Genomic DNA, 24,602 nt, shown 5'->3' on the forward strand with positions numbered 1-24,602 from the left:
CTTGCTCACTAAAGCAATTATATAAGTCAGCACTAAAAAATTAAAACCACTACACCCTCACAAACTCCCCTTGAGTACCTTGTTCCCCATTGGCCCTTTTTTTTCAATTATAAAGGAATTCCCAATACTATTCTAGCATGTCCAAAGCTCATTTGTTAATCTCCTCTCCAGTCCAGCTGGTGAATCTGGGAATCTTGAGGCAATGTTACATCTGCCTCATGTACACAGACAACTCTCTCCTCCTCCCAACAAATTCCAACACATTTGAGAGATGCAACCATATAGCCAAACTGGAGGCTAAGCTCTCTCAACTTAGTACTGGCGTAACCAGTCAGGAGAAGGAAACCAAACTCACTACAATTCCAGTCTCACATAGACCTACCACGACAGCTACCACGACAGCAAACCAAACACATAAACACACAAAAACATACTCGGAGGCTCTAAATAAAAATCTGCCTAAGCAGCAGAGACCTCCAAAGCAGACACCCAAGCAACCGCTACCCCAAAACAAAACACGTGCAACACATAGCTCACAAAGCTAGTGTGCCGAACAGTCACAGCCCTTAAGGCTAAACAACACACCTGATACACTTGTAATAGGTGACTCTATCGTCAGGCACACTGACGTCCCGCTCACCAGGCTGAACAAGGAGAAGGTCACGGTGAGCTGCCTGTCGGGCACTAGGATCCGCCACATAACACAAGCACTCAGGTCACTCCAAGGCAAATACAAATATGACTCGGTCATTGTCCATGCTGGTGTGAATGACCTGAGACGTACCTCCCTGGACTACATGAAAAGAGACAGAGGAGCTCTCTGAGCATGTAGCCCAGGCCGGTATGACCCTGACCTTGAGTAGCATCTTACCCTCACCAAGAATAATGCCACAATATGAAGACAAGATGATCAATTTCAACAATTGGCTTAAGTATTAGTGTCATTCAAAGGGGATCCAATGCCCGTCAGCCTGGGATGACATGCTCGACAAGCCACGATGCTTCACTAGGGGCGGCTTGCACCTCTCACCCCTGGGCTTTTGTATATTGGCAAAGGCTCTTGCTTCCCCCATAGTGCCTTTTTTAGGCAAGGCTCAAAAGACAAACCCACCTCCATAGGTATCACAAGGGATAAGAAACTAAGAGTAATGCTACTCAATGCCAGAAGTCTGAACCTCAAGATGCACGCACTTGAAACTCTCCTTAGCATAGAGAACATCGATATCTGTGCAGTAACAGAAACCTGGTTCAAGGCTCCCGAGAGCACCCCAGCACTACCAGGTTATACCTCATACCATGCTTTTCGGCCCAAAACTTGGATCGAACCACAAAAGGAGGGGGAGTATCAATATTCGTCAAAGATACCCACACCTCCAGGCTGGTGGCACAGCACGAAGCATCAGAGACTATCCATGTGCAACTAACAGTGGGTGCAACTGCCTTCCAGTTTATAGCCTGCTACAGACCACACTCCCAAACCCAGGAACCCCACTCGGCCTTCCTGAGAACACAGGAAAATATGAAGGTCTCTCCAAACACCATTATATTGGGCGACTTCAACTACCCAAACATAGACTGGGAGCATTACTCTAGCTGCAACACCCTAGCCCAAAGGCTCCTAGAATTTATAAACTCAAATGCTATGGAACAACTTGTTACCACTCCCACAAGAGGGGAAAATATACTGGACCTGATCATCACCAACATGGGGACTCTATGCTCCAGACTAGAAGTGTATCCCTCACTGGTAAGATCAGACCATAAACTAATCTCACTGGATATTCACATCCCGACCCCACCCCCTGCCCGAAAAACCACAGTGAAAAACTTCTCTAAAGCAAATTTCACACTTCTCAAAACCGAGGTGGAATCCTTCAAAGCCCCCTAGCCTGTGGAAAATATGGCCCAGACCGCAGAATCCTTTATAAATGCATTCTATGAACACCTTCAGGAATGCATGGATCATGCAATCCCAAATAAAACCAAGACCCATTCCTCCAAAGGCAGACATCCTGTCTGGTGGATCCCAGCCATAAACAAACTATACAATAGAAGGAGGAAGCTACTACATGATAGAGCAAAATCCCAAAAAGGGAAGGCATCTCTGATCAGTATTAGCAAAAAACTACGGGCACTCATAAAATCATCTAAGGCCAGCTTCGAGAGAAAAATTGCACAGGACACTAAGGATAATCACAAGGCTTTCTTTAGTTATGTTAGGAACCTGGGTGGGAATTCCCAGATATGCTCAGAATTAGTCCAAAATGACAAAAAATACATCGAACCCACAGACATTGCCAACATCCTAGCTGACAGGTTCAGCGCAAACTTCTCCCCACCAAAAGGGCAAATATCTATCCTAGCAGAGTGCTGCCCCCCTGACATCTCAGATGCTCAGGTAAGAGCCACCCTCTCCAAAGCAAAAAACACAGCATCAATGGGACCAGATGGTGTCCCAGGCTGCGTCCTACATGAACTCCAAGAAGAGCTAAACCCAAACATAACACTACTGTTCAATCTCAGCCTTACTAAAGGATATGTACCCAAAGAGTGGCATACAGCAACAGTGGTCCCTCTCCACAAAGGTGGTACCTCAACGGATCCTGGAAACTATCGCCCCATAAGCCTGACTAGCTTGGTCTGCAAAGCTATGGAAAGGATCATCATGGACCTCATAAATAAAGATATTGGGGACCTACAGACAATGGATCCTACCCAGTTCGGCTTTGTTAAGGGCAGATCCTGCCTCTTAAACCTGGTCGATTTCTTTGAAACAGTCACCAAGGCCATTGACGAGGGGAAGGTGGTCCACACAGCCTACCTGGACCTCACAAAAGCCTTCGATACAATACCCCACTCGGGCATTATAGATAAGCTCACCAGCTTAATTATAAACCCCTATGTCACTAGATGGGTTGCAAACTGGCTCAAGGGCAGAACCCACATGGTTAGAATTGCTGGAGCCATGTCAGACTCCAAACCAGTTACAAGTGGCGTCCCACAAGGCTCAGTCCTGGGACCTCTCTTGTTCGGTATATATTTCTCGGAGGTACAGGCCAACACGGAAGGACTGTCGCTAAGTTCGCAGATGACTGCAAACTGGGCGCCATAATCGACTCTCCAGCCGACACAAGCATCCTCCAAAAGGGCCTCAGAAACAGACAACTGGTGCCAGAGCCATGGCCTCAAGCTAAATGCCAAAAAGTGCATGGTCATCCCCTTTGGCAAAAACAAAGTGCCCACAAATTACCACATAGGTGGTAATCCATTAAGTACAGAAGAAGTAATTAGGGACCTGGGGACCCAAGTTGATAGCAATCTCTCATTTGACAACCACGTGGCCAAAGTGGTTAGAAAAACATTTTATATAGCCCACCTAATCATGAAGGGATTCACATCTAGATCAGGGGAGGTCATCGTGCCTCTTTACTCATCCCTCATCAGGCCCATAATTGAGTACAATGCCCCTTTTGGGATGTACCTTACCAGACACCTGCAGCAACTGGAAAGACCCCAAAAGTACCTCACCAAGAGGATCAAAGGGCTCAAACAGATGCAATATGCTGCCCGGTTAAAGAAGCTCTACTCAGTGGCATAACGCCTGCTCAGAGGTGATCTGTGCCTGACGTATAACGCCATGTCCAACCCGGAATTAATGGACATGCTGCACCTCAGAAAATCCAAATCCCATCGAGCTACGCCTTCGAGACTTGAACCTCAGCACTGAAATAAATAAGACATGCTGGAGGGACAGATTCATAACCCAGAGGCTCCCTTCACTCTGGAATAAAATCCCAGTCCAGGTTAGGCAGAGTCCCTCATTGACTCTCTTCAAGAGGAATCTTGATGAGTGGATGGGAGATCGTAGGTTTACCCTGGGTATCACTTCTGTGTCACTGTTAGAGGCACAGTATACTAACCTCGAAAAAGGGCATATTAAAATTAATTTAAAATGGGTGGCGAAAGCCAAGCACACTCTGGCTAGGCTTATGAATGCCCTAGGAAAGATAGCCTAGTATGAACCTATGAACCTATAAATCTTAGTTCATTCTGAAGTATGCTACTTTACCCCCCACCACCAAACCTTTCTGAATGTATTATAAAATAACTGCCTGTTGTTGCCTTCATGCTTACCCTAGAATCTCTGCTTTTCTCTTTTCCTAGTTGAACTCTACAGTTCCCTACAAAATGGTGTCTACAGGACTGCAATCAGTTTCTCTCAGCATTTAAACAGAGTGGGTTGCACACAAAAAGCATTTGTTAAGCTTTCACTTACAGTGCTTTGTAATTAAGCAGGTCACCATATTGGTCAGCCATAGGGCTCTTTTTTTCTACTTGAGTGTTTGCCTCCTTCCCCTGTAACTTAAGTAAATTGACTCTTACATTAAGAGCTATAATACTTACCTTATAGCTTTGTAAACTGCAACAGCCCCCGCTATGCTCGGGCTCTATTCGCTCCCCTCCCTGCCCCCAATTCCCTCCTGCCCCCAGTACCTCTAAATTTATAGTACTATAGCCACTCCCCCACTTTCTAGATCCTATCTGCTTTCATCTGGGATAATTCCACCCACCCCCATTCTTCTACCCACATTTTAATAGCACCTATTAGCTTTCGTCTGGCATTCTCCCATCCCACTTCCAGTATCTTTACCTCACCACTCTATCTTCTGGTGTTGCATCACCAGGTAAAACAGTTCCTTAACTCACTAGCTAAATCACAGATAATGATATACTCCTCTTTACTACCCCTCTTGTTCGCACCATACCTCCTAACCTTGTATGAAAACCAGTTTCTCACAGGATTTCAGGTCCCAAAAGGCCATACTATCACCCCAGCTGTAAATCCTTCCACCTTCAACCATACTTTACAGTACCAGATCTTATCCAACATCTTGTTCAGTCTATCAACATCTCAACCCCATGCACATTAGGTCTAGATCCAAACACTACCACAAACTAATAAACAAATTCCTGAAGTTCATCACCAAGTATAGACTCAACCTAATACTTGGTGGTAAGATTCACCCCAACCCTGGCCCACCCACTTCAGATACACATACTCCCTCTACTTGCAATCTAAGCTACAAACCTACAATTAATAGGCCAACTAACTCTCTCCTAGCCTGTCATCTCAATATTAGAAGCATTAATAACAAGGTACATGAATTGCATGCACTTCTGGATGTCCACTCCCCTGAGATTCTCTGTTTATCTGAAACCTGGTTAAAACCTAAAACTAAAGACAATGAAGTGTTACCACCTGGGTAACAAAATACACAGACTGGATCGTGCTTCGAGGAAAGGGGGTGGGGTAGCTGTACTCTATAAATCTGAGTTGAATGTCACCATAGATGTAATACAACCACCTCAGATTAATAACTCAGAGATTCTTGCCACCAAATTGCAACTTAATAAAAATAAATGCATTAATATCATCTGTATGTACATTCCCCCAGGTAACAATATATCTACACTTGAAGATATCCTGCACTGGCTATCATGTCACTACCCCCAAGAAACCCTACTCCTTGGAGACTTTAACATAGACTGGGGCACCTGTTCCTCAGAATCACCAACCACTCATATTAACCTGCATGCATTTATACAAATTATATCCACCCCTACCAGGATAGCTAAACCCAACCAAAAAGAAAGCATACTTGACTGGGTACTCATAAACTGTCACCCCCAACTGTACACCTCTGGTACCCTCCTTGATGGCCTAAGCGATCACCTTCTCACATATGTAATTAAGCACAAAACCATTAATTCCCAACAACCCTTACTCAGAAAGGTTAGAAATAATAAAAACTTTGACCCTGCCAAATTCCAACAAGAACTAAACTCATGTAATTGGTCTATTCTAAAACACCTCCCCTTAGAGGAAGCAGTAGCATACTTTAACAACAAATTCCTTGAGATCCTTGATTTGCATGCACCTGTTCGTTCAAAGAGAACCAAGGCAAAAAAATGTGCCATGGCTTTCTAAAGAGTCTAAACTCAAGATTACCCTTACAAACAAAGCATGGGCTTTACAGCGTTCTTCTAAAGACCCTCAAGATCACATTAAATACAGGCAATCCAGGAACGAAACCAAAAAATCAATTTTACAAGACAAAAAGCAATACTACTGTAATTTACAGACAGTAAATCAAAATAACCCTCAGAAGTTTTGGGCAGGTTTAAATAATCTACTACATCCTGGACAAACTTCAACCCCAATCCCTGCTGCTGCTATTGATAAAACACCTGAAGATGTTTCTGACAGTTTTAACCGATTCTTTACTGAGACAATTCAAGCCCTAGCTAGCCAACTACCTCCTAGCTCCCCTGGTCCTGAAAGTAGCACCCCTAGAAACCTACTCGCATTCAGCTTCCAACCAGTCGCCACTTCACTTATCCGTACCTTGATCAAAAAATTAAAACCCACTACACTTTCTGCTGATCAACTCCCTGCCAAGTACCTACAAAAATCAGCTGATGCTATTGCTTACCCCATCTCAATACTAATCAATCGAACCATAGTAGAAGCTAAAATTCCCACCATCTGGAAAATATCCCATGTAATCCCACTTCACAAAGGAGGCAGCTCTACTGAATTCTCCAATTATAGGCCAATAGCTATACTCTCTCCACTTGCAAAGATTATGGAAAAATGTATTCATAGACAACTCATGCACCACCCAATCCAGAATCACCTTATGGCAGACACTCAGCATGGCTTCCGTCCTCATCACAGCACTACTTCAGCCCTCCTAGCCTTTACCAACACCATAAACCATAATCGCAACAATAATTATATATCCTCAGCCCTCTTCTTGGACCTTTTCAAGGGGTTCGATATGTGATCACCAACTTTTAATCCACACCCTGCAAACATTCTGTCTAGATACTAGAGCCCTTCAATGGTTTCAATCCTACCTGAATCGTCGACAGCAGGCTGTCCTCTGGCAGAACAAACTCTCTAACCTTCTACCAAACACCCTTGGAGTACCACAAGGCTCTATACTAGGGCCCTTGCTGATCTTCATCTTCATTAACGACCTTTATACTGTCATTCCAAAAGTCAGCTGTATCCAATATGCGGATGACTCTACTCTGATTTGCTCAGCCACATCTCCAGTAGAGTTAAGGTCAGCTACCCAGACCACCTTTAATACAATAGAAAACTGGCTTTTTGAACATCATCTGATCCTAAATCCCAAAAAAACTAAAATGCTGTTATTTTCACCAACACGTATGTCTACCGCTTTCACCTTTACCATAAATTCAAATAATGGCACAATAATCTTCCCTGACCCCTCTACAAAACTATTAGGTGTCATCATAGACAATAATCTAAAATTCGACCTACATGTTAACCAAACTATCAAAACCATCAATAAAAAACTAGGGTCACTGTACAGAATAAAAGCCTTCCTAACCCCTCCAGCTAAAATTGCCATAACTCGCTCTCACCTTCTTTCAACCCTTCTCTATGCATCCCCTCTACTCTCGAATTTAAACAAGACTGTCCTTAACAAACTCTCAATTTGCTACAACCACATTGCCAGGTTTGCCACTGGGCTGCCTTTTAGGACACATCATTGCATCAATCTAAATCAGCTTGGGTGGCTTGAACTACCCAGCCTAATCCAGTATAACCAACTGATTATGGCCTATAAAATCCTCTATAATCCGGACAATACTCCTGCACTTAAAAATATTATCACCCCCTATAACAATCCTAGACCGCTTTGATCCTCTAACAAACTACTAATTCAGACTAGCAAAATTAATAACACAGCCGGTGATTCTCTCTTTGCAAACTCTGTAAGCAGATCCTGGAACTCTCTTCCAGCTGATATTACCTTACTTTCCACGTTAGGTCAATTTAAAACTGGACACAAACAACATTTGTCACTTAACTGGCTATGTCAATGTATCAAGCCTGGCTAACTCTCTCTAGAATGTGTAAAAATCTGTTAACCAGTTTACTGTGTAATTTAATTTAATCCTGACTAGCGCTCAGGATTAACTGTAACCTGTAGAACTTGTTTAACTTGCTTACTTATGTAATCTCTGTAAATAGTCTGTTTGTAATATGTAATGCAGGTATTATGTAATGCTGTATCTGCTTACCCTTGGAGCTTTTCTCCCCGGGCCTCCGCTGAAAATGGACATGCATCCAGTCGGACCATCCCGGTCAGCAAATGTAAAATAAAAAAAAATAAAATAAATGGTTCGCATCTAGAAATAAAAAAATGATAGTGCTCCTCTACTCGTCACTCATTAACCCATCATAGAGTACAATGCCCCATTTGGGATGTACCTCACAAGACACTTCCAATAGCTGGAAAGACCACAAAAGTACCATACCAAGAGGCTTACTGGTCTCAAACATATGTCCTATGCAGCCCGACTAAAACAACTCCGGCTGTACTCACTGGCATATCGCTTACTCAGAGGTGATCTCTGCCTGACATACAAAGCCATGTCCATCTCAGAATTGAGACAGACGTGCTCCACTTAAAGAAATCCAAGTCACTGCGAGCCACGCGCCCTAGTGAGCTAAACCTCGCCACAACAATAAATAGAACATGCTGGAGGGATAGATTCCTGTCAAAGAGACTACCCATGCTTTGGAACAAAATTCCAAATTACATCAGGCAGAGCCCCTCACTAACACTCTTCATGAGAAACCTTGACGAATGGATGGGTAACAGAAAATACACCCCTGGGATCACTTCATTGGCTCTGCTTGACAGAGGATCAGTTAATTAATCAATGGGGCGGCGAAAGCCGACACACTCTGGTTAGGCTTATAAATGCCCTCGGGCAGATAGCCTAGTACCTACCTATGAACCTATGACACAGCTTCTCATATTAAACTTTGTAATTCTACAGCCTTACACATGTGGGTGGGTACAAATTCTAAAGCCACCTAAGCCAAATGAACACAAAGGCTGACTTAACCCCATCCATAAACGAAGACAAAAAAAAAATGAAACTTCACACACTACACACAAAAATATACACACAAACACCAGACAACCCAATCATACCCACAGAAATGGATTTAATTGAAGCTAAAATAAAAATATTAACATTAAAATAGTAAAAAAAATCAAAAATCAAAAGCAAAACAATAACAGCCAAATGGAAAATGGCATTACAATGTCAAAACACAACATCATCTAAAAAATCATCAGTAAAGAACATTAAACTAAATCTCTCAAAACCGTAAACATAAAATATGATAAACACAACTCTTACTACACTGGTACAACAATAAAAAATGTCACTGACAATACTGAAAAAACGTATTTCAAAAATACACTAGAAAATCAACTACAAGAAAATGCATTCATAAAAAACACATTGCCTACATAAGGCCCTTAGTCAATAAACTTAAGTAATTATTGCATCCAGAATTAAAAAAAAAATCCAGAAAAAAGGTTAAATGCAATATGTGAAGGTCAGCATGAGCGATAAATGAAATGTGTTACATATGTGATAAAATGCATTCGGCAACAGCTTACATACAAGATATTTCATTTATCACACACTAGACACCACACCACATTCTTAAAATAAATATATATACAGCACTGAACTTTGTACCACCAAAGTTACAAGCAGCACTTCTCACAGGCTGCAGCACAGTCTCTTTCAACTGCAGTACTAAAATGAATTGTTCCTATCGATATTAGGCAGAGAGAAGAATATGACTAATGCTGCTGTAAGAAATACAGCTCCACTAAAATACTAACTGCATTCAAGGTATGCAATGTACTGCAGAATGCAATTATGACATACACAACACAATGCTTAAAAAGGGTTAACTAAAGTTAATGGAGTATTAGTCAAAGGACAATGGGTTTCAGATGCTACATCTTTATAGCCCTTTGCTTTGACAATGGATGTGTGGTTCAACAACTAATGAAGAACAACTGGATTCTCTGCTCTTTTGCAGCTGTCTGGCCTACGAAACATGTGAAAATCTATGTATATAAATCTTAACCTGACTGACTTCTCTTGTATTTTAATAGTTTGTGCAACACACTCGTGTGTGTGTGTGTGTGTGTGTGTGTGTGTGTGTGTGTGTGTGTGTGTGTGTGTGTGTCTGGCTTGAGCAGGTAGAACTGAACTGAGGGTCAGTAGAAGAGTCACAACCTGATAACACTGGCAAAACTGAAAACCTTCTTTGCAAGGTTTGATTCCTTCCACCTCAATTTGTCATGCTGGTGACTCTGAGCAAGCCACTTATCCAAACATCACTCCTGGGTCTCCTGAAAAGGGACATTTGTGTCCAATGGGCTTATGTAGTTAATAAATTAATGAAATAAAAAAAAAATAAAACTGTGCAAGTTACTACCACCACAGAAGATGCTGTACTGTGTTGTTTGAATCAGCTACACTCACAGCAAGCAAAATGGTACAGTAGTCATACATTTTAATTTTAATTTATATCAAATTTCACAAAACACTGTATTCATCTACTTTGGATACTATACATACCTCAATAATGCTATGCACATCCCGGACATACATTCTTTCTGTTTCCAGGATTTCCATGATTACACGATCCATATAACTAAGCTTTGGGTTAGGGATCATTGTCCTAGCAGCAAAAGGTGACAAGGATCCAAACTGGAAGCCTTCTGTACTTGCTTTGCTCGCAGAGTTGTTATTACTGTTCAGAGTCTGAGTAATTTTAACAGACAACTTCTGCATGGCTTTCATCTCTGTGCACACATTGCAAGCCACTGATTCCTGTACAGTACTTTGGAGTGCATCGGGACACATCAGTATGTTTAACTTCTCCATGTACTTAGGTTGGCTAGTAGAAGCACTGCTCTAAGAAGTTCTTGGACTACCCACAGATAATCCAGAAAAAAGACTTGTCAGGCTGCTAGGCTAGTCAGCATTTAACTAGCTAGTAAAAGTACTCTCTGATGTTGGCTCTGGGCATCCTTTTATTACTGTTCAAAAACAACGCAGACAAGAACCTGAAGGACACTGGAAAGACAAAACATAGTCACTGAAATCAGGCATATACCATACTGCTGAAAATAGTGAATAAACAAAATGGAGAGCTGCAGAAACTTAATAACATGATTTTTTTAAATGCAAAACAAAAATACAAGTTCCAGTAACAATGAACAAATGTTTTGACATTGACATACAGAGTTGCCAGAAAAGCTCTGTCCTTTGTCTTAATGCTTCAAAAAAGTACAGTCTTGTGGGCCATTTGGTTTCTGAATTTGCATCACTTCTGTTTTTCACATATAGCTACAACAGCATTAAACCATGTTTGCATATCTGCAGCTATTTTCAGTATGCCTGCCAGGCTGGATCGACATGTGAGAAGGAGGAAATGCTAAAATATCAATGCCCAAACAGGCACCAAGCTTTCAGAGCTTTTAAATCAAGCATTTATCTCCCTTTCTTCCTTCAGTTATAATTTCACACAAGTGCCATGTTCTCACTGTCACTATCCTTAAGACTTCCTGCTAAATGCAAATGATACTGTGCAAGTACAGACAGCACCATCAGCTATAACTGCTGGGAAGGATCTGTGGTAACGTAGTCACTTTACAGGTCAGGGGACAAGTTAATGGCAGTCTGTTACTTGCTGACTGCCCACTGCTGTCCCAGCATTCAGCTTTGAATGAGTACTGGGCATGTTGTAAGGTTTCTGCCACATCTTCCCTTCCACAGAAAGGAGAACACAGGAAGAATATTGCAATTTTTCAAAATATGAAACCTCAATTTTTCTCAAATAACTGTAAAGTTAAAGAAATCACACTCTATATGATGCTTCTGTGTTTTGTACCCTACACAATTTGTCTGTGTTGCACAGCACATTCTTCCAGTATAATGGTATACTTTGCATTATATAATAATTGACTGCATTTTGGACAAAGGGAATACAATAACCAGAAACCTTGATATTCTCAAAGAACTGCAAAGCTAGGAGAGGCATACTGTATATGATCCTTTTAAGCACTGTACACTGCAAAATGGCCATACAATTATGTGCACATTGTTTTCCTCACAGCCATACCTATTAACTTCAGTTTCCTTCAGTATCCAGCTAAAAGGTCATCTCTGACCAGATTCATCTGCCCTCTAAAATAAATAAATAAATAAACCATATACTACAGCTCTTGTTTTGACACAAATAACACCTGCTCACTTCAATCCATTCTCCCTTCTAAAGAATCCTGAAGGTTTAGATTAAAAACAGACAACGCGGGTGTTTGAATACTGAATCAACTATAATTTACAGCAGAGACCCGGATATAACTGATATTCTGTGTACTACTCCAGATAATGATGATTAAATATGCACATTTGTAAATACTGTCTGTCTACTCTTTTTGTTAACATTTCCATAACACTACCTTGTTTACTTACGGAATAAAAAGAATCAACAGAAAGCAGTAAAATGGTATCCAAATGTTGAGAACAGAAGGGAGTTTCATGTAGTTAATAATATCTTTAGGAGAGTGATACACCAGGATGAAGGAAATTATGGGATGAAAACTAGCAGAACATGTTAATGTGAATAGTAAAGCCTTGTTCAAAGACTTTAGACCCATTTCTTTTCTCCAAGTCTTTTGGGTTTCTATGACATAATGGGAATGGACCGAATAAAAGTAAATACACCAACTGCAAAACAACAAATATGTACTGCAAACGAGATCCACAGCCAAAACTGAAATTTATTCTTGTTTAAAAACAATCAATATTAAGCGCTTTTCGTTTGATCTGTGATGCACACTTCTTCAGATAAAAACTCCAGGTCTCACAAACATTTAAATAGGCTAAAATCATGTGATTATAATCATTTACATGCTTAATTGTCAAACAAAATTAACCCTTTGAAACATCAAATTATTTTAAAATAACGCATATGGAAGGTTGACTTAAATAACTAATGAATAATTCATTTTTGTAAAACAATTTTTGTTTTGTAAAGAAATCCATTTCTATACATAAAAATATCCATTTCAGTATATAAAAAGGTCCATTTCTGTATATAAAAATACAGTAAATATAGTACATCTAAATGGCCAGGTAAAATAAAACAATACTATAAAATGACAAAATGACCATATAAAGATGTTTGAATGCACTAGTATTCAAATTGTATGAAACATACGTCTACACATAATGATGGACAGCACGTGTATTACCATGAAACCCTCTATTTAGTCTGTTCTTTTATGATTTATGTTTCTGAGTTACTTATTTCTTTGTTTCATATTTTATAAATGATCTAGTTAAATCACTACCAGCAACAAGATGTGCAACTGTTTCCAGTTCTGTTTTGGACAACCTGTACTTGTTTGTTCCTCCCACATATTCAATTAACCTTGTAAAAGAATGTGTACAAAGTCAACTGTCCTGGGCCGCTAAAATTAACCTTTCATCTTTTGTTTAAATTCACCTCTCCTTGAATATTCCTCCTTCAGATCCTGGCATTTTCTGTATTTGCATTTATATTTATGCGTTTTCCACATTTCTTGCCTTCTCATCTGATCCTTCTCCTTATATTCCTTCTTTTGTTTTTTGACACATTCAGTTGCTGCCTGATTTTTGTCTACTAATGATTTGGTTTCCATTCCCACTTGACATAGATATGCTTCTGCTAAAATAAGCAGAAGTCATCTTAGACTTGTTCTCTTCATTTCAAGACTTTGCTTGGACTTGGTGAGGTCAGCAGATATGCATGCAGTCGTACAACTGCAGATCTATACATGTAATCATTTTTGAGGAGACCCATACTACCTTCAGAACGAGGAATATATAATCTTGTTATACACATAATTTTATGCATCATTTGAAAAGCATGAAGCATTTTTCTTGCTTTCCTGTCCAACTGAACCAATACCATTTAGGGCCAGGCAAGTCCAAAACTGTAAGTTAGAACAGGAAGAATTGGTTTTACAGCTTGTACTAGATGTCAGGACTGTTTTCAGTATTAATTTTAGTCTTCTAAATATTCTTTACTCAGTTTTGTTCACATTTGTTCATGTTTTATTACTGATCTTTCATCAATTTCCAAATATTTTATACAGTCCCTCCTGCTCAAGTTTCTTTATATCACATTCCTGTCCCAAATTGATATTTTCTTGGTATTGCAGCTTTCCTGGTACAAAGGTTGCTTTTGCACATTTATCAAGACCAAATGGCATTCTTATATCATCTGAGAAAGTTCTGACCTCTTCCAGTTGTGCTTTCAGTTCCTTATCTGATGAAATACACAGTTTTAAATCATTCACAAAAAGAAATCTACACTTTGTTGTTGTCTAGGAACCAAATTGTAACTATGACCTAATCTGTTAAGTAGACAGCTTAATGGGTTAAGAGCAAGACAAACCAGAGTGACAAAGAGTCACCTTGAAATATCCCCCTTTTAATTTTTATCTCTGGGATGACACAGTCTCCTTTATCAAGGTTTAGCTAAAAAGTGGCTTGCCACTGTTACATGGTCACTGTACTGTAAATGATCACTGTAGTTTGTAACTTATACATCTGTAAACAGTCCTTTATCTGCAAATGTGGAATGTTGTCAAATGCTTTTTTGGAATCTACACATACCATACTTGGATTCTTCACCTTTTTACTTTACACAACGTGGTGGAAAAGATGATGCATCAAATGTAACAGACATGGATGGTACTACAATTACTAGCATATTTCTTAGCTAACAATTTTTTTTATAATGTCAACAACAGACAGCCTTGGAGATGATTGTTATGTTGGCAATCCTGAGGTTTCAGAAACAGTCCCACCACTTCTAGTAAGAGCTGTGGTAAAATGGAACTATTTACACAATGCAATAATTTGTGATTCAGAAACACATTAGGTACAATGAAGAAAGATCACAATATCTGCTTATCTGCATGTCTCTTAATAATCATTACTACTACCATGATCAGTACTCTTCTGCAGTAATTAACACTATCAGCCAGTGTATCACGTTGGCACAGACATCCCCCCTTCAATCACTCTCCAGTACTTATACAAGGATACAGCAAAAAACAAAAACATACACACACACCACATACTCCTTACCCCATTTTGACAGAACATCCTCAAATGGCAGGCTAAAGAAACTAAAGATTAATCAGCAGATAAACAAGACATCTGTGTAACAGATTTATATCCCAACATATCCCTTATCGCTGGAAGAAAAACTTCCACTACATGTCAAGCAAAGTAGCACCCTTGCCACCTTCGAGGTAAAGCTAGATAATCGATGGACAGCCTTAAATCCTCCTCTGGTCTATCTAGTCTTGCCCTCCTTCTGGCTGGAGGGAACTTTTGAGCAGAGTTTTTTTGGCTTGTAATGGTGTGCAGACTGATCACCTAGTGCTTGCCTATGAACTAAGTTACCACTCATGGCTAGATAACTATTGCTCTGATGACGAATTAGTAACATGCAGTAAATTACCTGTATTTTTACTGATGTTCTTTAGTTATAGAGTGGACACAATCAGACAAGTAGCAGCACTTGAAGTAAGAGCTAAGACACCCATGTCCTAACATAGGAAACCCAAGCTCAAAATTGATCTAAGTAAATGAATCCAAATTAATAACGAAGTAAGATAAAATGATCATGAATGCAACACACACACAATGCATAATAATCAAAGTGGCAAAAGGATTACAGATCAAACGCTGCACTGGAATAAGCTAACAACTTAAAAGGAGTTAAGGCCAGTAAAAGCATGGAACATGACAAGATCACCTATGTTTTCACCTGACAAACTGTACAAAAAAAAAAAAAAAACAAAAGCACAAAGCAACTTACAATGCCAAGGGGTACAGTGATCCTATTATGGTACCTCCACGGCAGTTCCAGGCAGCCCTTCCTAGTTACCTGATTTGGAACTACTACCCTTCTTCTACCAGATCAATTAGCCATTTGATAATCAAGGAAGATCAAATGATCACATTCATCACTTACAAGCAAACCAATGACAAATTAACTAAAATCATTGTGAAATTAGCTAACATCAATACAACTGTGCAAACAATTAACAAAAAAAATGGATGAACCAAACATACATGTAAAAAAGCTGCAAAGATAACTTTAAGATGTTGAAGACAACATGCGGAAGGACCATTTAGACTTCCAGCAAATACAGGATTCGTTAGCAATTCTCAATACATTTGAAACTGAACTTGAAGACTAATCTGGATGAGATAACATCCTTATTAGAGGAATCAGAAAAGAAATTCAACAAGAAGAGTCGGTCAGTGCTATGCAACATGTGCTGAAGTCAATAGCAGGCCTGAAAGGTCATAACACAAACACTATAGAAAGGGTCGAAAGAAAGCACAGCTGTGTAAGTAAACTTAACATAATAGTTTCTGTTCTAATGATGACTGCCTCAGTAGGGTAAGCTATTATGGGGTTGCATCCTGCAGAGGACATAACAGCCTGCCAGCTTCCAAAGCTTCAAGGTACCTTCCACACTCACAAAGTGTTAGGCAGCTCAGGAAGAGATGATTAAAAGACAGGATTGGCTGCCAAGACCTTCAGAGCTTTCCTGCCAACTTAGAGAAGGAGGCAACAGACCAAAAAACAAAGGGGGTGGAGGAAGGGAGCAGCTACTGCAACAGTGCTTATTCAAACATTTACTGTTTTGGTAAGTTTACTTACAAAACTGAACTATGTTCATCATTTTGAAGAGTGCTGCAGTAGTCTAAGCTACATGGGAGGCAGAAGGGGACGGGTCCAAAAAAACCACTGGAGAGCCGTCCCATCAAAGCATGACCTAGACAGAGAAAGAATCTAGCTCGTAGTGCTTTATAAAAGTATATACACAGGACCAAGTGGCTGCTTCTAGAATTAAAGTCCAACCCTTTCCAAAAAGTCATAGATGAAGCCACAACCCTAGTAGAGTGTGACTTTACCCTGCCTCCTGCAAGTTTTGTTGTGGTGGTAATAACAAAAGGTTATACATTATTCATTTGGAAATCTACTTTGACACAGGATGGCCCTTTTTGCCTTCACAAGAAATAACCTGATCCAAAGTGCTGAAAGATGATCTGTCAAGACAGTACCAGAGTTGGTGGACATCCAAGGTATGAAGTCCCCTCTCACTCTCATTTTTGGGTTCAGGAAACAACAAAGGGAGATGAACAGTTTGGCTTAAAGTAAACCCAGATAATGTATCCTCCTTTTATGTCAATCCTGTCACCATGAAAAATGAGCTAGGCTTGACCCACCATAAAAGAGCTTTCAACTCTAATATTCTTCTTGCAGAGGCCAAAGCAATCTGCTAAACAGTTTTCAATGATAAGAACCTTAAGTCAGCCAGATGAGCTGGTTCAAATGGAGCAAGTGTTAGCCTCTCAAACACAAAACTAAGATCGCAAGGAGAAACCAGAGGTGTCTTACGCAGCATCCGTTTCAAAAACATTTGACATGAAAAGATGGTGATCCCTGGGCAGACATGCTGAAATGGCTAACAAATGAACCTTATTAGATGTGTAAGAGATGTCACAGGATAGTAACTCACACAAACATTGTAAAACTGGAGAAACACTAGCCCTGAATGGGTTCTGATTATTTTGCTGACACCAACTACAAAGCAGTTTCCATTTGCTTATATATGATTTTCTATTAGCAGGTTTTCCTGCTCTGTTAGTACCTGCTGCATGTTCTCAGTAAACCGGTGCCTAAAAGGTACTAAGACCACAACATTCAAGCAGTCAGTCATAGTTTTTTGACATCGGGGTGTATTAAAAACCCCTGTTATTCTTCCAGTAGGTCCAGCCTGTGGCAAAGCTTGTGGTAATTGTCCCTGGCCGATTCCAAAAGAGGGGAGAACTGTTCTTGCCTGGGCTAGAAGGGAATCACCATAATGATCTTTGGGGATGCCTTCTGAATCTTGTCAAGTATCGTCCATATTAGTGGAAAGCGTGATAAAGCATACAAGAACATTCCTAGCCAAGGAAAAGGAAAGACATGTCTTTTCAAGGCCTTCTTGCATGAAATCCTGTTTTTTTGTGTTTCAGTACTTTTGTCTGTTGTCCCAAATACCTTGAACTTTTACCTCCCCAAGCAAAGCCTGATACATCTGTGGTGACTGACGTTTTTGAAGCAGGATGGGAGAAGGGGAGACCTGGATTCTGGGATATTTGATGTCTCTACCAAGGGATTTCTCTTTCCACAAATCCCAGAACTAGAATTTGAAAAGATAGTGGATGTCAGCGCTGGGACCAAACAGACTTCAGATACCACTGTATCTTTCTCATGTGGAGTCTTGCAGGAGGAATCCTGAGCATCATGAATGTCATGAGAGACAGAATCCTGAGCATCATGAATGTCATGAGACACAGAATCCTGAGGTTTTCCCTTACAGTTAGCGTTGCCACCCCTCCGTTTTTATTCCGGAGTGCCCAGAAATCAGTAGGGCACTCCGGTTCTTGCTCTGGGAGTCCGGAAATGGCGGAAAAGCGACATCAGGCTCGTCAGCGCGTATGGTAAAAAAAAAAAAAAAAAAAAAAATTAAAATTCCCGTCTTGGACTCTCGGTTGATTGGCTGCTTGCTGCAGACGAGGCTCGTGCAGCAAGCAGCCAATCAACACGTAGAATTGCAAGTCAAATCCCCGCAAAGCCCGCGAAAATTAGTGCATAAAAAGCGGCGCTTCAGCTACTAATTTTACCTTTTACTCTCTACTGTAAAAGGTGCTTAAGGTCTGAAATTTCTTGCTGGTTGGACGTCTTCTTCAGTGGATTGCTGGTTTCATTTGCTGCTGCTGCTGCCTGGAAGGATTGCCCTAGCCCTGCTGCTGCCTGAAAGGATTGCCCTAGCCCTGCTGCTGCCTGGAAGGATTGTCCTAGCCCTGCTGCTGCCTGGAAGGATTGCCCTAGCCCTGCTACTGCCTGGGAGGATTGCCCTAGCCCTGCTACTGCCTGGAAGGATTGCCCTAGGCCTGCTGCTGCCTGGAAGGATTGCCTAGCCTTGTTGCTTGCCTTGCTTGCTGGAGTCTTGCCCTGGAGAAGTGCTGTGGACTGGCCGAGTGGGTGGTGTTGTGTTCCCCTGCTTGCTGGCCCTTTAGCTGCCTGTTCTCTTCTGCCGCTGAGAGCTTGTTTAAGTAGCCCTGCTGCTGATTTTTCTGGAGGTAAGTGGAATTTTTTTAATGGATGAATTCTTTGGAATTAAGGTAGAGTTTCAAAGATTAGTGTGACAAGGGGAATGAAATATTGCCAGCACAGCTACTAGTGAATTTTTTAAATATTAAATTTATATTAATTCACTAGCTGTGCTGGCACTATCTCATTCATTGATGGTGACAAGATGTGTGTAACTGTATCTAGATGTTCAACATGTGGTGATTATTAACTAGAACAGTTTCTAATCTGGTTTTGGACTTGGTTACAGTGAATATATAATGACTTCATGATTTGTATAAGATGCTTGGACTGTAGATCTGTCTTTTCTAGTCTGTCATCACCGTGATGTTTACCTTGACCTGTGTTTCTTCCTAGGGTGTCTATGTCGTACAGTCTTCATATTATAGTGAGGCTTAAATGTAGCTTTTTGTCTAGTTTGTCATCACAACTGTTTGTTTACCTTTTATCTGTGTTTTCTAGGGTATACTATCTATATACCAAGGCTTAGTTTGTTTGATGTTACAGTGAATATATGACTACATGATTTGTATAGGATGCTTGGACTGTAGAACTGTCTTTTCTAGTCTATCATCACCGTGATGTTTACCTTGACCTGTTCTTCCTAGGGTGTCTTTCTAGGGTGTACAGTCTTCGTATTATAGTGAGGCTTAAATGTAGCTTTTGGTCTAGTTTGTCATCACAACTATCTGTGTTTTCTAGGGTATACCGTCTATACCAAAGCTTAGCTCATTTGATGTTACAGTGAATATATGACTACATGATTTGTATAGGATGCTTGGACTGTAGAACTGTCTTTTCTAGTCTATCATCACCGTGATGTTTACCTTGACCTGTTTTTCTTCCTAGGGTGTCTTTCTAGGGTGTACAGTCTTCGTATTATAGTGAGGCTTAAATGTAGCTTTTTGTCTAGTTTGTCATCACAACTGTTTACCTTTTATCTGTGTTTTCTAGGGTATACCGTCTATACCAAAGCTTAGTTCATTTGATGTTACAGTGAATATATGACTACATGATTTGTATAGGATGCTTGGACTGTAGAACTGTCTTTTCTAGTCTATCATCACCGTGATGTTTACCTTCACCTGTTTTTCTTCCTAGGTGTCTTGGGTATATAGCAAGGCTTAACGTAGTTGCTTTTCTTTGGGACTGTCAATGTGAAATATCTCATGTGGTTTTGAGCTTGTTACAGTGAATATACACGGGATATTTTCTAACGTTTTGTTGTGTAGATATTTAAGTTTTGAGACTACTTAAATATTTATTTAGTGACACTGGGCCACCACCTTGGCATTGGTCAAACTAGCAATGTTTATTACTATTGCACAGCAAGACTGAACACACTTTGTTAGGGCCTTAAAGTTGCTTATAAGGAGTAGCTGGCTGATTATGTTGCAGTCTGGGGAAAAGGGGGGCATAGTTAGTAAACTTGTGCCAGCCTTTCCCTTGTGTATATAAATCAGACCTCAAGTGTGTCTCAACTGCTTTAGCAGGGGCCCAAAGCACTGTTTGATAAATAGGGTGCTGGAGGTCTTCACTTGGCCACTATGCTCAACTCTAACTGTGCCAGTGGGAGGAGGTGGTGGTGAGGATCTGGAGTGGAAAAGGGGAGAAACCAGCCCCAAGCTGACTGGTCTCTGTGCTTTTAAGACAAATTGCACTTAATATGGGGTGTTGCATCTGGAATTGTGGGGCTACGGAATTCGTCTTTATGTCTGCCCATACGGTCTCTTATCATTATGCAAGTTATTACTGTTGCAGCCAGAGGGTATTATGATTGCTGAGTTACATATTTCATGTTTATCATTGTGTCGGCCCACACTATGTCCTGTTTGTCTTTATGCAAGTTATTACAATTGTAGCCAGAGGGTATGATTGCTGAGCTGCCATGTATTTCATCTTTTTATCTTGTCAGTCCACAGTATGCCTGAACTTTCTTGCTGTGTTCAGACTCAGCTGGATAACGTTTGCACTGGGTTCTACATAAAAGTAGAGGGTCTTAGTTTGGTGCATTGCTGTAGTGTCTGACCCATGTGTTTTACACACAGTTGAATGCCTTCTGTGCATATTCTGCTGTCACACCAGGTTCATGTGTAACAGCTGCAGAAAGTCCCTCAGACAGGAGTTGCTTCTGCCTTTCATTGCTTTACCTTCACTGTAATTTTTCATGAGGAGTCTCATTTTTTTTTCCCCTATACCAACTTGGTATTACTAGGGTGTGAAAGTCTGGAGATTCACATGTGAATGTGAACTCTGGCTAGTGGCTACTGACTGACACAGGCCCCCACCAGGCACTGGTGTTGGTCACAAGTGTTTTGATTTTCTATTAATAGCCGTTTTGGTTTATTGTAGTGTTGAGCAAGGATCCTACACGAATCATGTTCAGGAAAAGGTCAATGGATCATCAAGAAGAGGTCTCCTAAGAGGTTTTTCTGCAGTTATAATAAGGTGTGGGAGCAAAGCTACTCATGGGTGCGACCTGTTTGATTTTCTATTAATAGCCGTTTTGGTTTATTGTAGTGTTGAGCAAGGATCCTACACGAATCATGTTCGGGAAAAGGTCAATGGATCATCAAGAAGAGGTCTCCTAAGAGGTTTTTCTGCAGTTATAATAAGGTGTGGGAGCAAAGCTACTCATGGGTGCGACCTGTTCCAAATGCAGATGCCATGGCAAAGTGCACATCCTGTGGAACAACTTTCACTGTAAAATGGGATGGGGAAAAGGCATTGAAAAGCCATCAGAAGTCAGACAAATATCATCAAAGCCTTCAGCTCCAGAGGAAGAACCTCGTAATGACCAAGTTTATTCAGCCACGTAGTGTAACCAGTGAAGCTTCCAAAGTCACTGCAGCTGAAGTGATAGCAGTCTATCATGGAGTGAAACATGGTCACTCATATGTATCCATAGATTGTGGAGGTAAGCTGGCACCGACAGTCTTCCCTGATTCTACTTTGGCTTCGAAATTCACCTGTGGGAAGACAAAATCTGAGAGTATTGTCATGAATGTTCTTGCACCTCATTCAGAGGAGCTCCTTCTGCAGGAACTTGGCAATTCCTATTTCTCAGTGGGATCAGATGCATCCAATAAAGGAAACAGAAAAATGTTCCCTTTAGTTATTCAGTACTTTACTCACACCCATGGCACACAACAGAAACTCCTTGATTTCTCTGAGGATCATAACGAAAGTTCTGAATGTATCTTTACTAGAATAAAGGACATCCTTGTGCATAAAGGACTCAAAGTACAAAACATTGCTAGCTATGCTGTGGACAATGCCTCAGTCAATTATGGAAAGCACAGGTCTGTTTTTAAAAGTTTGAAATCTGAGGTGCCTCACATCACTGCAGCAAACTGTTTATGCCATGTAATACATAACTGTGCCAAGCATGCAAGCAAGGCCCTTGCAAAGTTTGATGTGGAGACTCTGGTTTTGAAAGTACATAGTGAGTTTTCAGCATCTGCTAAAAAAATGGCACTGTTGAAAGGCTTCTATTCTTTCCTAGACCAGGACTTTAAGGAAATAATGCAACATGTAACAAGGTGGCTGTCTTTGTTCCCAGCTGTGGCAAGGCTGGTAGAATGTTGGCCTGCTATTAAAAGTTATTTTATTAGTCAAGGGCCTGAGGACTGTCACCCCCTTATCTGGAAATTTGTGGAGGCCGATGAGGATGGCATCAGTGGGGATGTGTCTGAGGCAGAGTGCTACATACATTTCATGCACTACATCCTGCAGGTATTCCACAAGTCTATAGCAAAACTTGAAAGTAACACTCTCTCTGCTCCAGAGTTGTACACCGTGATGAAAAGTCTAAAAGATGAGTTGCAGAGAAGGCTAGATGACCAGTTCTTTGGTACTAAAGTTTCATCTGCCTTACAGCACTTTACTCCAGCTGTCGCACAGCAGGTCTGTAGGACCTTCTGTGATTTTTACAGTAAAGCACTTTGTTACCTACAGAAGTGGTTTGACTATGATAATAGTCCCTTTAAAGCTATGCAGGTCCTCAGCCTCCAACATCCTGTAACTTGGCCAGAACTGCGTACAGTTGCAGACCTCTTCAAATTGGATGTGGACATTGAAGCACTTTACTCAGACTACTGTACTTTAACTGCTGCATTGCCAGCCCCGTTACAGATGACAGAGGCATCTGTAAGTGATCGCTGGGTGACTTTTTTTAGTAAAGCTCCAGACTGCAAGCCACTTTACAGACTGGTGCAGTTCGCTCTTTCAATCCCCCCCAGCAATAGCTTTGTGGAAAGGGTTTTTTCACTTATGGGGAATGCGTTGACTGATGTAAGAAATAGAATGCTTGTGTGACTTGTGAAGGCAGAGTTGCAGGTCAAGCTAAACTTTAACATGAGTTGTTCGCAATTTTATTCATTTGTGAGAAATAACCAGCCATTACTTGAGGCTGCTAGATCAAATGCCAAATATAGCTTCAAGTATAAGCAATGATTTCTACCAAAACTGAAGATACTTTAAACAGTTGCTTTTCTTTTACTATTGTGTGTGGTGAACCCTTAATGTACTGCTTTGAATGAACTGGTGTTTTTAATATCTAATTGTATTTCCATTTTAGTACTACCTGTGATATGAGACTTGGGCTTAGTTTTCCCATGCTTGTGTGTGATGTACTGTTGTATGTAGTGAACCTTTGAAGTATTGCTAAATAAAGTTTTTTTAATTTACTTTTGACTCGTTGCACATTTTTCTACTTATTGGTAACTGTATGTGATATTAAAGACTTATGCTGAAGGGTGCTAGAGTAAAGGGGTGTGGCTATTAAAAGGAATGGGTGTGGCTTGATTGTGCATGGGGCGGGGCTTGTTTGTCAGGAAATGGCACAGTAGAAAGGTGGCAACCCTACTTACAGTGGCTAAAGTCTGAGTGGAAAACTCCTGGAACAGATCTAAATATAGCTTTATTTTTTTTTCCTGTGGAAGAAAAGTTTTGTACTGAGGTGTCTACAAACACTCCAGGAACATGGGTCTATATTACACGATTGAAACTTTAGTTAATCGAATAACTAAAGATCAATCATGTAATATTGAAACCTGAAAATGTCGAACGGACGATTTAACCCAGGGAAACACTTCCCTTGGCCATTATGTGGATTATGCCATTTTCTCCAATTTGGAGTGATCTTGGACTTGGTATATTTATTTGTTGGTAAGAACTGTTATTGGTACTCAAAGACGCCTTCCGACAGTGAGAAACAGGTAACCAAGGTCAGGAAACAGAATCACATTAAAAGTATTTTATTTTTGCTACAAACGGAGGTTTTCATTTATCCGTGGTGACTCCTTCTGTTTCCTGACCTAAGTTGGTATATTTAGTTGGGGGGGGTGGGGGGGGCATAGCCCCACTCATCAGTTGGTGTGGTGGGCGAAGCCCCCCACTTGATTTGTGATTTCAAGTTTTTTTTTTTTTTGATGTTCCCAGATTAAACAGAAAATGT

At 40.6% G+C, this 24,602-nt stretch overlaps 1 protein-coding gene across 4 annotated transcripts in view; it reads right to left on the minus strand.

Moving 5' to 3' along the window:
• Positions 1–24,602, minus strand: part of LOC122804151 (pleckstrin homology domain-containing family G member 3-like) — a 1,602,862-nt gene that overhangs the window by 1,385,700 nt on the left and 192,560 nt on the right. For 3 of the 4 annotated variants that reach the window (XM_044073839.1, XM_044073837.1, XM_044073836.1), the window contains one exon: positions 10,501–11,001. In XM_044073839.1, the coding sequence (XP_043929774.1) occupies positions 10,501–10,809 (309 nt within the window). In that variant the 5' untranslated portion in view covers positions 10,810–11,001. Of the gene's footprint in view, positions 1–10,500; positions 11,024–24,602 lie in introns of all 4 variants that reach the window. The other variant, XM_044073838.1, reaches the window with a different exon arrangement.

The sequence above is a fragment of the Protopterus annectens genome, chromosome 6.part0 (genome assembly GCF_019279795.1).
Source record: "Protopterus annectens isolate FY-2018-M chromosome 6.part0, PAN1.0, whole genome shotgun sequence".
NCBI lineage: Eukaryota > Metazoa > Chordata > Ceratodontiformes > Protopteridae > Protopterus > Protopterus annectens.